The sequence below is a fragment of the Siniperca chuatsi genome, linkage group LG4, assembly GCF_020085105.1.
Source record: "Siniperca chuatsi isolate FFG_IHB_CAS linkage group LG4, ASM2008510v1, whole genome shotgun sequence".
Taxonomy (NCBI): domain Eukaryota; kingdom Metazoa; phylum Chordata; class Actinopteri; order Centrarchiformes; family Sinipercidae; genus Siniperca; species Siniperca chuatsi.
Genome location: NC_058045.1, coordinates 1,230,662 through 1,248,858, shown reverse-complemented (window position 1 = coordinate 1,248,858; position 18,197 = coordinate 1,230,662). Strand labels below are relative to the sequence as shown.

The window sequence follows — 18,197 nt, the reverse complement described above, 5'->3', positions numbered from 1 at the left end:
GCAAAGGAGTGGGCCAAAATTCCTCCACAGCGCTGTAAAAGACTCATTGCAAGTTATCGCAAACGCTTGATTGCAGTTGTTGCTGCTAAGGGTGGCCCAACCAATTATTAGGTTTAGGGGGCAATCACTATTTCACACAGGGCCATGTAGGTTTGGATTTTGTTTTCCCTTAATAATAACAACCTTCATTTAAAAATGCATTTTGTGTTTACTTATATATATATATTTAAATTTGTTTGATGATCAGAAACATTTAAGTGTGACAAACATGCAAAAAAAAAAAAAAAAGAAATCAGGAAGGGAGCAAACACTTTTTCACACCACTGTACTGTAAGAATCACTCATATTCAGTTATAGATGAATGCAGACTGATTCACCGACATTCTTGCTTTAATCATATTAAACCTTCATTTTACAAGCCAATTTAAATGCATCTACTGGTTGAAAAGCAAGTAATAGTTAATATTTTAGGATTATTCTATTATTGCATTGCATTTGTTGCAAGTATTTAGTTTCCTCTTGTCAACAATATCACCAGATTGCCAGCAGAGTGACTTTGCTCTAGAAACCGACGCGGTTGCGAGATGTTTATTCTCAGAGCAACGTCTAAGACACATTGTACACAAAGATACCAACACCTCTCTTAGCGCTGGCTGGTGTGATTGAACCTCCCACCTGTTTGTTCCTCTCCTCCCACCTGTGCACCTTGCTCTCTGAGCTGGACACCAAAATACCACACAGACGGGTAAAAGTCAGTGGTTTGCGCGCTGCTTGTGCTGGTTATTGTGCTGCCACAAGCCCTTAATGTTTTAATGTATATTGTTTTTCCATTGTCTTATACTCAGCAATCCTGCTATACTGCAGTTAATAGTCATGTTTCTGATTGGTGCAACTGTAGGTTTGTAGGTTTTGTAATACTTCACAAGCAATTTTGGAATAGAGATGTTTTCTTAAATATGCGGACATCAAATTGACTTATGGTTTTTACAGGAGCCTTTACAATTATTTCTCAACCTTGTTGCTCTCTATTAGTCCACACTGATCAGTTAATACATTATGGCATTTAAATTATTTCCCTAGGGTGAATATAAATTATTTTTTACGTACAGAACCTGACAATTCAGCTCTATACATTAGCTCAGCCACATGTTGCAGACATATAAAAAGTCAATGTTGTTATACCTGTAGATTGTGAAAGCCCATGATCCACCAAGACTGGAAAGGGAAAAGAAGCTAGCAGAACCCCGTGTACGGTAACTCTGCGGTGCTGTCAGTGTTCTAACCTGTCAAAAACTCAGGGTCCATCCACTTTAAAAAGAGAAACTATTAGTGAATCAACAGGAAGAACCTTTAAAAGAAAAGGTGCTGCTGAGTCTGTTATCTGGCTGACGGAAGCACAGCCATCTGTAATTGTCATGGTTACAGCACTCTGTTGTTGTAATATTAGTTCTGACCGCTACAGTGTAGCGGTCAGTGTTGTCATGGTTACAGTGTTATTATGTTGCCATCCTCTCTCATGCCCTCTTGACTGCTACTAGATGTGTGGGCGGGGTTTCCGTTGTGATTGGACATCATCATGGAGCTGTCACTCAGGGATGCTCCAACGCTATTAGGCAATGACATGCTCTGTGGGAGGGGCCTAACCACAGTGGAGTCGTGTGGCCTGTTGCTAGGTGAGTCTCTGTTGAGGTTAGTATTGTTGCTGTTGGTTACCCGATGGGAGTCGAAGAGTGTCAGGCAGTCATTCTCCAAAATGAGGTCGCCATCGTCATCTTCATCGTCACTGTCGCCCTCTGCAATGCTGTTGCTGTGGTAACAACAGATGACAGGGCAAATAATGATTATAGAATTAATCTAGAAATGATGTCTAATACAGACATTTAACACTTTGTTGTGCTGAAAAAGAAATATGGTACAGTCTGTTAAACCTGCAATAATTTTTTGCCCACTTTGTTCACCTGATGAATGTAAGTCCAATATTCATTCTCTTTTTAGTTCTGGTTTGGTCGCCACCTGCTCCTGAGAAAAATGTCTTACTCTTTAGCGGCTAAACGCTCCACTGTGTTCACCAGCTGGTCTCTAACTGTGTCTGTTTGCTGCTGAGCAGGTCGGGTACAGTGGCTTTATCAGAGCTTTTCCACCGAAAGCAGCTGCCTGCTGCAGCTGGAAACAACAGGCTGATGAGAGCGATGAGACGGACCCAACACAGTAAAGATGTGGGCCGTAAAACCAAAACAATGTGCAGAAAGAGGCTTACTGTAACTGCACAGTTGGTGATGATTCTCTTTGGGTTCGTAACTGTGAGCAACACCTTTCACATTACACAGTAATCCATTGTTTCTATAAAAATATTGATTAGTGCAGATTTAAATGACACATTTAGTGTATGGTTGATTAATACTGGTTGTCGAATGCCCTGAAGCTACATTATATTGCCATATTTGAACTGATGTATCAAATACTCTATAAAAGTATGCATCAGCATGTTTTGCTTTGGGTTCAAGCACAAAGTGCTGTAATTCTTCTTCTCTTTCTGCACTAAAGATATGATATATAAAAAGCTTTTTAGCCACTACTAAGACTGAGCCAATGAAACCACTACATAATAAATATTGTTTGGTTGTCATAAGCCAAACAGTTTTTTATTGTAGCACCTCGTGAATCTTGTCCCAACTACTCAACAGCTGTTGGTGCCTTTGCTTATAAAAATTCTCAGAATTTGGTACATAATTGACATCAAAGCAGAAAAATGTGGATAATTGTTATACTGATCATGACCGATCAGGGGGTGTCACAGTGAAGAAGTTTACGTTTACACTTTTTAAAATGAAATTAAAATGTTCCTGGAGACATATTATTTCCATGATCTTCTGGGTCAGTCTACATAAATGCAATATATTTGATCACTCTCTTTTTGCAGCCCAATAATTTCATTTTTTAAAAACTAGACCATTCATATACTCTCCTCCTCTTCCTTTCCTGCTGCCGCTTGTGGCTATATTTATCATTATAATCCAGGGTCAGAATGGTCTCAGTGCATACATAACATTCTGAGAAAACACTGACTACTTTTCGGTCCTTGTTTTGTGGATTTTCTTGGCACGAAATAGCACAGAAATTGGTGCGTAAAATCAGTAGCTTCAGTGCAAACAGTCCCTCTGTCCTGTCCATGTCATACCTTGCAGTAATGGGGTTGCTCTGAGAGGCGGGGCTTGGCGAGTCATGTGACAGAGCGGAGCCAGTAGATCCAGCTGAGCCCACAGAACCAGAGTTGCCTACTGAGGTTTTACTCCCACGATGCACCACATTGTTCCTCTGGTTAGCCGGTTTGACGGTCACAATGAGGTTGTGACTGTTGGCCACCATCATGTCTGTAACCTGAAATGACAGATAAGAGGGTCTTAGCTCTGGAAGAAGAGAAAAAAACACTTCAATTATTTGTTTAAGTCAATCACAGTTTCCTCTCCTTCAAATTTGAAAAATATGAAATTTGGAATACATGTTTTACTCCCTGCTGCTCTTTTCTTTTCTTTTGAAACTGTATCAAGATCACTGCACCCTAATATTCAGCCAGCGCAGTGATCACAATGTGCTTGTAACAGCATCTCTTTATGCCCTGTTGGATCTTCCACTGGTTTCCACCTGTTTCATTTATTTCATCAGAGTGCTGTAACCAATATGAAAAATTAGAGCAAATGGCCTTAACAAATGTATTTACAGTAGTGTGACAAAACATTAGTCAATGATCCGTTTGTCCCTTTCACTGTCTCACGGTTTAATATTACTGAATGTAGCACCTTCAATCCACCATATGTTTTTTTATAATGGAAGCCAATGGAGCAATCCTCAAATCCTCTTCAAACATACTCCACTTTGAAAACTTTGCTACTAACTCTGCATACTTTCAGTACTGGTCACAAGCCTTTCAACTTTTTGATATCTTTTACTGTGAGGCTGTGACGAATTGCAGTTTGAGACAGAGGAAGGAAATACTAAAAAACCTGACCCAACAAAAGAGCTAATGAAAGAAGCTATTAACAGAACATGGCAAGAGGTAGAGGACTTTGAAAAATTATTAAAAGACAATGAAGAGGAACAAAGACAAGTGGATTAAGCCAACAGACCAAACAAGACGCCACCTTCCGAAAGCATGCTAGAGCTAAAGCTAACTGACAGAGCTGGCCCACACACCAGCACTCAACTCAAAGCTGCTAAACAAACTAATCCAGTCATTGAAAAAGGAAAAGCAGACAAAACAAAGTTACGGCTGGTACATGATCTCAGAGCAATGAAGCAGTAGAAGACTATGATGCAGGGGTGCCTAATCTGCACACACTGCTGACAAATGTCCCTCCTTCTAAATATTACACAGTCATTGATCTTTGCTCCACTTTTTTCAGTGTGCCACTAAGTCCCAGGTCTCAACACTTGTTGCATTTACACATCGAGGTAATCAATATATATACGGGTGTTTGGCCCAAGATTTTAAGCACGCCCCCTATGTGTTTCACAAAGTATTAAAACAAGATTTGCATGATTTACCAAATAAAGTCACCACAGGCTGAGAAAGAACTGTGGCTCCAAAGAGGGGCATCTCAAGGCCCTGACCAAATTTGAAGGTCTCATAGTGGGCTGTGTGTAGCTACTGCTGATCTGTTATCTTTTGTCATTCGTGAGGCACATGGTCAACATTGCACAAGGGTAATCAAGAAGATAACAAACATGGGATTATGGTCACCTAAACTGCAGGCACAGGTAGATGCAATATTGGACATATACCAATACCTCAGGGTCCATTTAAACATATAGCATTGGACTATGTGGACACGATCAAACCAGTACAAGGAAAAAGGTACATGTTGGTCATAGAGGGCAGGTTTGTCAGGCCGTTGGGTAGAGGCTACACCAGCAAAACATTAAAATGCAGTGATTAAATTCTTATGCAGCAAAATTATCCCTAGATTCGGTTTGCCAACTTTAATAAGTTCAGATAACGGGAGAGAATTTATTGACAAAACAGTAAAAGGCATATACCAAAAATTAGAAATAAAACACAGGCTAGGATGTGTCACTGGCTGCAAATGTTCATCTATAGAAAAGGAATATATTGTTGTTAATGTTGGCTTGGACATCATGGCTTTGAGGTGTGATGTTATTTCACCAGATACATTGATATGTTGATGGATTTTATTTTATAGCCTCGATATGTCTTAGTTTTAAAAAATAATAAATACATAAAATAAAAATAAATAAAGTAATGCAGTAATATTTACACAACATACATTAATTGACCTACAATAGGCAACACCTATAATGTTCTCCCCAAAGGAAAAAACTAACCAAAAAAGCTACTGACTTTAGCATACAGAGGGAAATGTAGAACGGTTAAACATAACTTCTTGTAGCTACTATTAAAGGTGTCTGATCTACAGAAACAGCCAGGGGCCCGTAGGTAAAGACATGTAAGGTTGTCATAAATATCTGTACCAGACAAACAGCTATTTGAGTGTTGTCACTGCGCATTTTCATAGACCAAAATAATCTATAACAAAGTTTATCAAACACTTTCAGAGGGTGTGGGAATCCAATGTAGGCATAAAATGGAACAATAATGAATTGCTCATTGCCTAAATGTAGTCACACCATGTTTACTCCATACAGAAATCATAACAATGAATAGTGATGAGAGGCAGAAATCAGTATTACTCTGTGATGTGACTCTGTGAGTACAATTTTGGTTGGCAGAATAGTTATTCTTTCTACAGTTGGTAAATGTGTAAAATCGGCATACTTGTTGTTGGAATTCCATTGATAGAGCCTGTATCAAAGACTGTACCAGATAGCAAATCTCATTCCACTGAGCTATATTCTTTTATTTTAAATTCTTCAGTGAGATTTTAGAAGAGATGCTTTGTGTGCTATGATAACTGTGAGTTACTCTGTTTCTGATGGTATATTTGGATCTTCTGATGAAATATTGTTTCAAACCACTTCATTGTTCTTGCAAAATTTAAGCTGTACTTTTGACAGTTTTATCTTATCTGTAGTCATTTTTTGCTCCCTTTCGGTGATGTTCAAATTTCTGAAAAGCTCTGGTTTTGCTCTCAGTCAGTCCCACACATTTTAACCTTGTGGTCTGTAACTCATAGTGCAGGCTGTCGATAACACACACAGGAACACACATCCCTTAGTGCTTCTTTTGGATTGTTTACATTCCATTCTGACACAGTGAGTGTAGCCCTGCGTGTATCAGAGCAAATTCACACTTCATTTGAACATTTTACACCTTTTCTAAATTATAATTGTTGCTTCCCTTCGAGTTTATTAGGGGCTACTACACTCTTTAAGCAATATCATATACCTAAAGAAAAGGCAAGTAAAGGCATTCAATCTGTTACTGGTTCTCTTCTAGAACAAGGTGTTCTGACACCTGCCTCTAGGCAGTCTTCGCTATCTTGTACATTCTGAACACTTCTGACACCCAGCACATAACAGTTACAATGCGACCATTCTGTTTAACTTTAATAGCAGCCTTCACATCCAGCTACATTGATCCCATTGATGATAATTACACATGGAGGAGGGAGAAATACTCCTCCTTTACTTAAGTAAAAGTACACATTATGCAGAATGGCCCATTTCAGAATAATATATATCATATTATTGGATTATAATTATTGAGGCATTAATGTGTCCTTCGCTTTAATGTTGCAGCTGATAAAATAAGCTCATTTTAAAATAAGCTCACTTCATATACTGCTGGGTGGCTTGTGAATTCCCTCTGAGAATCAATAAAAGTTTATCTTGAAACTTAATTTCTTGACTACATCTTGTATCAAACTCTGAATCTGCAAAGTAACTAAAAGGTGTTTAATAAATGGATGGAGGCACATGCTTTGTCTTCTAAAACATCTGCTTAATCTGTTGTAGGCACTAACACATGCCTGTATTTTAGCTGAGAGCCAGATTGCCACCATTTTTCACTGATTCAAGATATGTGTTTCAGTTATGGCATTCATATGGCATCATCTAGTAAAACTATCCAACATTCAGCTCTTGTTATCCAAACTATTGAAATCCATCTTCTTGTCTTCACAATTGGCAAGTGTAAAATGCGTTGCACACAACAGGTGATACTGATTGTGTTTATATATATTCTGCTTCTAAAAGCAACATGTTAGCTAACAGTGCAACTAAACAAGCCACACTTAACTCAAGTCCTTCGTCCATGCGTTAGCCTAGGTGGCACACGGTTTTCACTCATGTAGGAAAAGGGAGGACAAATGAGATAAATAAGGTAATAAAGGTAATCCGTTCATGGTTTGCACCAGGTATCACACAAATCACACAAATCTCATAAACAATAGCGGACAGATGCATATCATGTCAACAAACCAGAAGAAAAGAGGGCCTCGTGAAGTTTGAGCAGTCCCTTTGTAAAAAGAGACTGACCAAAACATTGATGACAACATGTTTAAAATAGCAATTTTAAACTGATGCAATTGAGCCTGTGATGCTCTGAATGTAAAATGTAACAACTTTATATAAACATCTTTATCTGGTTCCTCTCTGTTAGCATGGTATTACAAAATTGCTACGACAAAATTTCTGGGATCCTAACTCATACTGCCTTCCGTCCACCTTCTACACAAGTGAATCTGCGCGCAGCTGGGGAGGGTTCAAAAACACCCAAAGATCCAGAAAGTCTACCTCCCCTAGAGGGTGAGAGGAGACTGCTTGTGGGATTGTGGAGACTTTATGATATGGCATTCCCATCAAGAGAGGATACAATATTGGAGATCACAAGGAAAGTACCGTAAGGCAAAGATAAATATAAACAGAGAAAAAACATTTTTGAAGAAGTTGATAAAATGAATGAATAAAATGAATATCAATGAACGTCATGTCTAAGAGACTCCAGACTTCATTTGCAGGTATCAGACAGACACCCAAAACCATCAGAGGAGCCTATTCATCCTTTTCAAGTTGGTGATTTTGAACTAATCAAATCTCTGGACAAGGTATTCTTTATCACTTAGGTGGAAAGAACCAGGTGCTGCTAACAACCAGGAGCAGAATGGATCCATGCCTCAAGGTGCAGGCCGGCTCCCCCAACCGCTCCTGAGTAGACGGAAAGCCGTGGCGATGGAAGGAGTGGTTCCTCTTGCTGAGTGGACTCGAGCAAGGAAATGGGAAGGAGCCAGAGCAGGGCAATCCAGGCAGCCCGCTAAAGGAGTGCGAGGGCTCTCGTGCTCACATCAACGGAAGCGTCACCAATTGAGTGCCACAGGTTGAAAACAGCTCACCAAGGAGCAATCCAGATCGAGAGGATGTTGAAATTATCTCAGGACCCGAAACAGGGTCTAACAGCAGCACTCAGGTGCTCAACAGCAAAGTAAGGTTGCATACCACACAAACAAACAGGAACGAGAACACTCAAACTGCCCACAACATGGTAAAAGACTGTAGAACACTTCAGAAAAGACTCATTTTCTTCCAGTTGTATTCCGGACGAAGAGACCAGGGCCTCCTGTTGTTTTTGAGTGTCCTGTTGAGAGGTGATGATGATGAATGACTGTTACATTGCATACCCTCAGTATTTCTCTGGTGGTAAGTGGTGGTGCGCAACTTATAAGACACAATCAACTGAGTTATCACGCTACACTCCTACTGTAATGAAGGTCAGATACACACCAACTTTGACTGAGACGCCACCAGGTTTGCCAACTGATGAGAAATTGTCTGAAGATGAATGTGTTTAAGAATGTGAAATAAAGATGGATTTTGATAATCAAGGCGCTGATTAAAATCATAAAGCACGGATAAAGATTCAGATGTAGGATTTAATTGAAACAATTGGGTAGTACATGTCAATATCTATCCAAGTGTGCTGCTATTTTTGAAATTGAAATGTGCTATTGATTTAAGCAATCATCACTATTACCATGATACGGTATCTGTGTTCAGTTAGGAAGTTCTGAATGATGTTTTGCTACAGACATGATTAATTCACATGATTAATTCTATCCTAATTTTTAATAGTTCCATTATTTCTTCATATTCTATGTTGTTCAGTATTTAGATGCATGATGTTTGATTAACATGATTACATATACATTGACCATATACACCTGATCTGTAGCCTATATTGTATCCTTTTGCAATGCAAAAGATGATTTAATAGGCTTGCTCAAAACATACACAACTGTGTATTAAAAGTATATGTATGACAAAAGAATAATTAAGGCTAATACTTGACTTGTTTTTCCTCTTATGCCATCAGAGGTTTTTTCCCCAAGTATTGGCCATAGGAAGTTAGGTACAATTTGGTTTTTACTTGCTCCCCACGCTAAATTGGGAAGAGAGGTTTACTAGATTGTATGCTTGTGCTAACACACTTCCTCAGGATGAGGAGCCATGATACATGGTCATCCAAAGGATAACGAGAGCTAAGTTGCTTGACCTAAGACAGACTCTGTCAACACAGGCTAGATAAGTTTGTTTCATCAATATGACATTTTTTGATTTTGATTCCTTCCTGTTATAGAATTCTGAAACTCTGCAAATAATGTGTGAGTGATTCTAAAAGTTTAGACTCATCAAGCAAGCCTTGTGGATGCCATTCCAGAAGTCTAGCCTTAGACAAAAAGCCAATGTTTGTGCTCTTGAATGTGACACATAGAACAAAGCTGGCCATGCCGTAACATCAAAACAGACTATATAACTACTACTACTACTACTACTACTACTACTACTACCTATACAACTACTACTACCTATACAACTACTACTACCTATACAGCTACTACTACTACTGACTATACAACAACTACTACTACTACTACTACTACTACTACTACTACTACTACTACTACTACCTATACAACTACTACTACCTATACAGCTACTACTACTACTGACTATACAACTACTACTACTACTACTACTACTACTACCTATACAACTACTACTACTACCTATACAACTACTACTACTACCTATACAACTACTACTACCTATACAACTACTACTACTACTACTACTGACTATACAACTACTACTACTACTACCACTATAAATACTACTACTACTACTACTACAGCCTATACTACTACTACTACTACTACTCACCTCCACGCGCACCTCGGGGGGAGCGTCAGCCACGGTCTTCTGACCGGAGGCTGGCTGACACCGCTCTGAATATTCACGACCATTGGGCACCATGTGAAGAAGTTAAATATCACTTCCTGCATCCACTATGTGGCGTTATAGAACATGCACTAATCATACATGATGTTGCCATATATCAAGTGTAGACCACACAATGTAAATTTCATGTAGTTCGTATAATGTTTGATGCATGTGGCTTGCGTCCCGTTGCCAGTAAGCGGCACTATGACTATGACTCATGAATGTCACATAAGTGTAACTGGGAGTGGTCCATCAATAACCACATGATGCCGATCAGTTAAAACACTGCTGAGTTATTCACACTTCCTGTTTGGCATGGTGACCCTGTTCGACCCATCAACAGATGTTGCTGTATATCAAGATGAACTATGGAGATGAAATTTTTTCAGCACATCCACTGATGTGTGATGAACATGATGAACAAAATATGCTAAATCAATTAACATCTATATGTCCACAATTCTTCATTCAAATGCTACCAAAATTGACACAGATATTCTCTAGATGGTAGTGAGCAAGTGAGCAGATCGATGAAACGGTGAGTTTACAGTGATATTCATTATCTTGCAGTAAATCGTACTGTATCCACGTTTTCTTTTTTGCTCAGTGTTGGATCAAACATCAGCAAAATATTTGACAATTCACCCGAAACCAGCAGAATGATGTGTGATTTTTTTCAGAATTTTCTCACCAACAGTTTGTTGTAAGCGTTTTAAGTTTTGGTTAAAAATTGGTAGGTGAATTGCAAATTCCACCCACTACTCAGGACCATATGACACTCAGGGACATATGACACTCATTGTCCTCAAGGTGAATCACCAACACTTTTTGCTGGGATTCTTTCAGAAGCTGGGCCAGCAAGCAGCAGCAATAGTAGCAGATGCAGCAATCATGCATTTTCTTCAGAAAATGGAAATATTCTAGTTAGTGTTTCATTTCCCTTTATTAGGATCATCTTTAAATCAGCCTTGGACCAATGCTGCAGGTCACTGCAAGCTTTCCTGCCTGTCTTTTACTTGTTGAATTAAGATGGAGCAAAAAACGAGAAACATTTAAAAAAAAATAAAGTGTGAAAACGACAATATGGAAGAATCACTATTGTGATGGTAACATGAAGGTGGTGTTTTTAGTTTAAAGTTTAAATTAATTGGACTGATTTACCATAATATAACGATTGGGAAAAGCCCAAAATTAAAAACACTTCAACTTTTGCTAGGGCTTGGCAGGTCTCCAACAAGGTTCATTTTAGACACTGTACTTACCTGATCTAAAGATTTTCCTGCTACATCGATGCCGTTGACCTCGAGGATCTCATCATTAACTCCCAGCAGCCCTGTGCTTTCTGCTAGCCCACCACGTACCAGGCGGGATATGAACACCCCTGGAACCTACAGGATGAAGGAGGAGAAGGAAAAAGAGAAGATACAAGTGTCAAGATGGTGTAGTCCCTCATTCGTCCAGGAGTGTTCTATCGTAGAAAAGGTTTCAGTCGTAGTCATCTGGACACTGTTTTCAGAATCAAGACGTTTCGGCTCCCATCCGGAAGTCATTCAGAAGTGTCAACTGTTACATCTCTCTGGAACATGTTTCACAACCTGAGAACCTAGATTTCATATTACCAAATCTATGACACAGACAACATGTCCAATACAATATGTCAAAAACCTTCTTTTTATGTATGTTGTCTGGTATTGGCTTTGTATACAACTGAAGAAAATTAATTTCAAAAATGTTTGTAGTCCTTATTTTAAAAATGATAATGATAAATCATAATATCATAGGAATGAGCTGGTCTGTCCTTATGTACCTGCACGTATGTCTTTCATTGTGGCTGTGCTTTTATTTTCCCAGAGTGACTCATGTTTTAATATAAAATTGTAATAAAAACAAATTAATAATGATTAAAAACAATCATAGGATATAAAAACCATAAAACCAATATGCGAAATATAAAAATATTGAGTGGCAACACTGACGTGAAAATAAAAAATAAATCAATAAATAAAAATGTGGAATTAGATAAAAGCAAGTTCATAAAAGTAAGTTTTGCACTGGTTCTTAAATCAGAATCAGAATCAGAAATACTTTATTGATCCCCGAGGGGAAACTCTTTTGTTACAGCAGCTCACTATCACGTCAGTGCACATAGGAATAGAAATACTAAGAAAAAATTATAATACACTATAATACAGGTCAGAAAATACATTAAGTACCAAGTGGGTATAAGTATAAAATAAGTGTGAAGTACAAAGTGGGTTTACCGGTGGATGATAATAATATGGTATAAAGTAATAGTGCATGAACTGTCAAGTTAAGTGTAGCTATTAAGATTATAATGAGACGGAGGATATTGCACAGCAGTAATAGAAGTATGAATAAATATCAATATCAATAAATAGGGAATTTTAAACTGAAAAGAGTATACCCTAACCCTAACCCTAACCCTCTGCCCTCACCTGTGTGCTTTCTTTCTTCTGTGTCAGATCGTCATTGTACACACGTCAAGTGTCCCAGACTTGCACAGTGTTTTGAACTATTTCTCTGTTTTCTCTTGGATATCGCTGGATTTCGGATTTTTGGACTTTGCCTGTTCGGACTGCTCTCCTGGTCTTGACCACTGCCTGCCTGTAAGCAGTGTAAGTTTTTTTCTTTACTATTAAAAATTATTAACTGCATCTGTTCAGCCTTAGTGTCTGTTTCTCCTGCTGCCCTACTTGACATGTATCACAATAGCTTCACCATATTATTTTGTAAGTCATATTTGGTACATTTAGTAAACCAGCGCTAAATGACCTAAGGGAACAGTTTAGAACATACTTAGATAAGCAATCAGAGATGTACGAAGGTGCTAAACCATTTAGGGCCCTAAAAACAAGTAAAATAACTTTACAATCAATCCTCAATGTTACAGTTAGCCAGTGTAATGATGCTAGTACTGGTGTAATATTGTTGCATCAAAAGTTTTTTTAGGTAATCCAGTATAGAGTGCATTACAGTAATCTAATTAGCATGGGTCAGCTACCTCTACCTACCTCTTTTTGGAATCTTCCAAAGAGAGGTAGGGTCTAGCTCCAACAATATTTCTTAAATGATAAAAAGCAACCTTTCATAACATTATGTGATTTTAAAATTCAGCTCAGTCAAGAATAACAGGCTTACTCTGTAGGTCCAGACTTCCAAGTTTGTTTAAAATGTCTTCTCTCTGTGCATTTGTACTTGTTGTTGTTGTTGTTGTTGTTAAGTTTTCAGTTATCTTCATTTAATTTGAGGAAATTATCACTCATTTCCTGCCTCTCCAGCACTATACAATGCTGGAGAGGCAGTTTAATTCAATTCAACTTTATATAGCGCCAATTCATAACAGAAGTCATCTCATTGCACTTTTCCTATAGAGCAGGTCTAGACCGTAGTCTTTATAATATTATAATAATATATATATATATATATATTATAATTATCATGGAATTTAGGGCATCAGTATCATCTGGTGCTAAAGATAATTATAACTGAATGTCATCAGCATAACAATGGAAATGACTCCATGTTCACAAATAATTTTCCAGAGTGGAAGCGCATACTGACAACACAGTAACGGTCCACGAATTGAACCCTGTGGAATACCAAAGAGAGTCATGTTTGTCTGAAATCTGGACATAGAATCTTCTGCCAGAGAGGTAAGTATTAAACCAAACCATAAAATCCATAGAATTGCAGTCCAAGATGTTATCAACATGTAAATTAAAATCACCAGTTATAAGAATCTTAAGAGATCTCTAAGAGATTTCGGGTAAGAATGAGGCTGTATGCTTTGGTGGTCGATTTTTCACAAAGTGATCAACAGCATTGAGGTTTGACTTCCAATATAATAGCCTGGTATTCAATGATTAAAAAAAACTACCTAAACTCATGCTTGCAATTAAAAATGTGTGAAAAAATAGCAGCCAGTCCTCTTCCCCTCACATATGGAGTGGATAAAACTATAATTTAGAGGGACAGTTTTAATCAAGAGAGGGTCCATCTGAACCGAGCCATGTTTCTGTAAGAAAATTAAATCTAGCTTATGTTCAGTGATAAGATCATTTACAGCAAAAGTCTTATTTGTAAGTGCTCGGATGTTTAACAGAGCCATGTTTACCTTTTGATCATGTCCAAACGTTTTGTTTGGGCTGTGATTTTTCAGTGGTACAGTAATTAAACTAGACCTTGTCTTCGACTGTTTCTGTGCTTTGATTTTTCTATGAGTAATAACAGCTTCAATATTGTAAACATCAGCGTGTATGGCTATGTACAGAGTTTTCAAGCAGTGAATTTCTTATCGGTTTATATATTAGTTTATACTGTTTTGTCATTGCAAAGTCCTCCTCTCTATGCTGTTATCTTTGACTCATAATTGGAATTACGTGCATTGAGAACACCTGGGCACAAGGAGGAGCTACTGCGTCTATGCCTGAAAAGGATGATGACAGCGTTGTGGGGAAGAAGTTGGCTTGGAGACCGGAAGTGACCGGTGTCAAGCCTTCTTGGCTGTCTAGACGTGGTAGGGGACAGTCAAACTGCAGGAGTGTTAAACTGTATAAAATATGTTGTGCGTTAGAGTACGTGCTCCTAGTCTGCTAGGATGGGCAACATCCTTCAGATTTCAGAAGTCTGGCTGGAAACGTCATTGCAGCCGACACGGATAATAACATTCCTAGCGCAGAGGTGTTTCGCAAAGATACTGGGGATCTTGGCCAGGATGTCAGCCACCTTAACGCCTGGGAAGCAGTGTGTCTCAGCTGACCTTCTCCTGACGTGCCTCACTATTGAATCACCGAATATAAGGGTGGTGGGAAAAGCATCTGGCGGTGGTGAGATGGCAGATAATGGAGGATGGTCAGAAGAGTGGGCCGAGGAAGAGCCCCGCGGAGCTGGAGTGAACTTTGGCTTTGAGTGGAGGGGCCTGGTCTGTTCGGTGGGGGGGCCAAGGGCGATGGAGAGCCGCTGGACTAACTCAATATCATGGGAGGTGGAGTAGGTCACGGGTTTCCAGCCAGTGGAGGAAATTCATGTAAGTCGAGGATGTCGTATTGATTTTCCAGCTGGATGAGATGGGAGTATAAAAGGAGTCTCTTCTCTTTTTGCGGTGGCTGACCGCAACCCAAGACTCAGGATGTGATGGAGTAGAGTTGACTGGGGCTTTGGGTTTTGCCCTAAGCCAGACCCAGGGGTCCTCAGGGACGGTGACTGGAGCAGGGACAGATGGGGCGGCTGGAGCAGTAGCAGTGGACGGAGAAGTAGCACCATCAGCCAGATAGGGAGCAGCATCCATCTCTTCAGCACTAGTTGCGGTGACATGTGTAGGGCCGAAGAGGATAGTGTCCAAGTGCCTATCAGCCTCCTGGTTTTTGTTGAGCAAGGAAATTCTTTGCTCTAACTCTTCTTCTTACAGAGACAGACGCAGCCATGGCTTCTTGAATTTCTAAAATCCTTTATCCAGTTAAAAGATGTAGTTAAAAACAACCAAGATCTAAAACGTGTATCGTAAAAATGTGGCTTAAATCTGGGTAAAAAGTAAATTCATGACAGAGCTTTTTGGCGGACAGACACAACGCAGACGTATGCGTACATCAAATTAACTGTATTCGTCACAGCCACGACAGAGTGCAGGTTAGTCAAGCCTTTTGGATAACTCTGGAAATGTTTTACTGATACTGTGTGCAACCCGTTAAATTAACAAATAAAATAAACAAACATAACAGGCCGGTGGATTTAGCTTCTCTTTCAGCATTTTCACATCAGTTGAGACTTAAAAAATAAATAATCAAATATCACACCAGTAAAGTTTAGATACACGCAGAATTAAACTCCAACTCACTGTTAATTCAGTCGTGCGTGAGAGAGACAGTATTTGAGGCCATTACCAAAGTAACTACCCGGTTGCTGCCCTGTTTGGTGCTGGAGAGATATATGCGCAGACAGTAAGGTTTTTTTGACAGCGGGGTTTATTTTGTTTATTTCTATGATTTCAACACTGATTTGTTGTTCACAATGTAACGTTAACATTATCAGAGGAAAAATACCACGCACTCCTTTCGTGGTATCGCACTAAAAAAGTAGCAACCCAACAGATCTCAGTCTATGTACGCTCGTAGTTAGCTAACACTATGCAGCAATATCCTGGTAAACTTTAAAACACGTGAGTTTATTTGCTGCGTCACATATAGTTTTAAAATGAGGAAATCTGCAACTTTCTTTTAAGGGCAGAATGGCCAGTTCAAAAGAGGGCATGCCAAAATGGCTGTGTGGGTAGGTAATTTTAGAAGGGGCATTACAGCCACACGCCGGGGCATCCACAGCACTGGCCATTTGGTTGTGGTATAAGTCCTACCTTCTTGTCAGGATGACAAGAGAAGCATGACTGAGACATCTTTCAGAAATGTAACTGGCAACATAATCAGAGCGCAGGAGGTGTTTTTCATCTTAGGTGTAAGTAAGATAAAGACCACTTTCAATTAATCTGAAGGAACACTATTAAAACAAAGTGATTTGAATGTTCTGACCTTTTTATATCAGTTTTCCTAGTAGAACTTTGTAACAAGTTCTCACCATTGACATTCAATGATTCAGTACAACACAAAGATTTGTTGGGAGCCGAAACGTCTTGATTCTGAAACCAGTGTCCAGATGACTACGACTGAAACCTTTTCTACGATAGAACACTCCTGGACGAATGAGGGACTACACCATCTTATTACAAAGATTTGTACTTTTTTTTTCCATTTAGATCCATAAGATAAAGTGCCCTCAAATGTTTAATCCTCCATATTAAACTGTCATATTTCCAAATAACAAAATGAACAATAAATATTTCCCTTTACTCTGTGCTTATGTGTTCTCTTCTTAAAGAGTGAATATTTTCAGATAAAATCAGAGATAAGGTATCCTATTGGCCCAAATAAAACAAGAAGAAATTAGGTGGCGGTGTATCATATTCAATTTATCATCAATGTTGTCAGCTTGAAAGGTGGAATGTTATCTAGAATGTTAAGTAGGTTGAAATGACATAATTTATCTCACCTTCTCTACGCCCTGTGGTGTCACCCGCACGCTCACCCCATCACGGATGTAGAAGCCCAGTGGTTTGTGGGTACCATGCTTGTGGAGTCGTACACGTCTGTGTGTTTCAGGTAAGATGTCCACATCAATGATGGATGAGATCTGTCTGAAGTTCTGTGGGCGGCCAATCATAAGGCCCGGTTTGTTCTTTGAGTGGGTGGAGCCTGAGCCGGTGGTGCGCAGTCCGGTTAAGCCCAGCCCCTTTTTACGCCTCTGGAGGGAGTTGGTGGCAAAAACTACAGGTTCATCCTCTTAAAGAAGACACACAGAATGATGGAGAGAACAGTTAATTATTTATATTGTGATGTTTTTAAAAAATTTCAACATTTACAACTATGGGGATTTTTTTTTTAATATTTATTCTAAAGGAATATTTCAATGGTCTGGGAAACTGACTGACTTAGCTAGTTAGTAGGAGCAATGCTAACACTAGCATACACAAGTTTGGTTGCAATACTGGCCCAGACTAACACAGCATACACCACGCTCATAGTTTAGTGATTTTACTCCCCACGCTAAAACTTTAGCTAAAAGCCTTAGTTTTCACTATGTTATGTAACATTGGAGAAGGCGTCATTCTAACACAAAAAAATAACGTGCGCGGTTGCTCACTGACAACAGCTGTGAAATAAGGCTAGCTATATTACCTATATTGGGGAAGTACAGTATAACTATATACACTATGTACACTAGGTGTACGGTCTCATCATTTAACAATACTTTTCCAATGAGACAATCTCGCCCCAGCTAGGTGTATTCCTAAACATGATGTTTTGGGTCCCTCATTGCCCTCAATGTATTTTTTTTTCCAAACTGAAAACAGGATATTCCCTCAATTCTTTATTCCCTCAACATAAAATAATGGTGTTCACAAACAAGTTACTCTCAAAAATATTCTCTTATTCAAACAT

At 39.0% G+C, this 18,197-nt stretch overlaps 1 protein-coding gene across 1 annotated transcript in view; it reads right to left on the bottom strand.

The window, feature by feature from the left end:
• Nucleotides 1–372: 372 nt before the first annotated feature.
• pard6a (par-6 family cell polarity regulator alpha) overlaps nucleotides 373–18,197 on the bottom strand; it is a 54,433-nt gene continuing 36,608 nt past the window's right edge. Inside the window, exons 3-6 of the mRNA XM_044193369.1 lie at nucleotides 17,248–17,537; nucleotides 11,454–11,579; nucleotides 3,179–3,378; nucleotides 373–1,807 (exon numbers count right to left, since the gene is read on the bottom strand). Of these exons, the coding sequence (XP_044049304.1) occupies nucleotides 1,486–1,807; nucleotides 3,179–3,378; nucleotides 11,454–11,579; nucleotides 17,248–17,537 (938 nt within the window). The 3' untranslated portion in view covers nucleotides 373–1,485. The remainder of the gene's footprint in view (nucleotides 1,808–3,178; nucleotides 3,379–11,453; nucleotides 11,580–17,247; nucleotides 17,538–18,197) is intronic.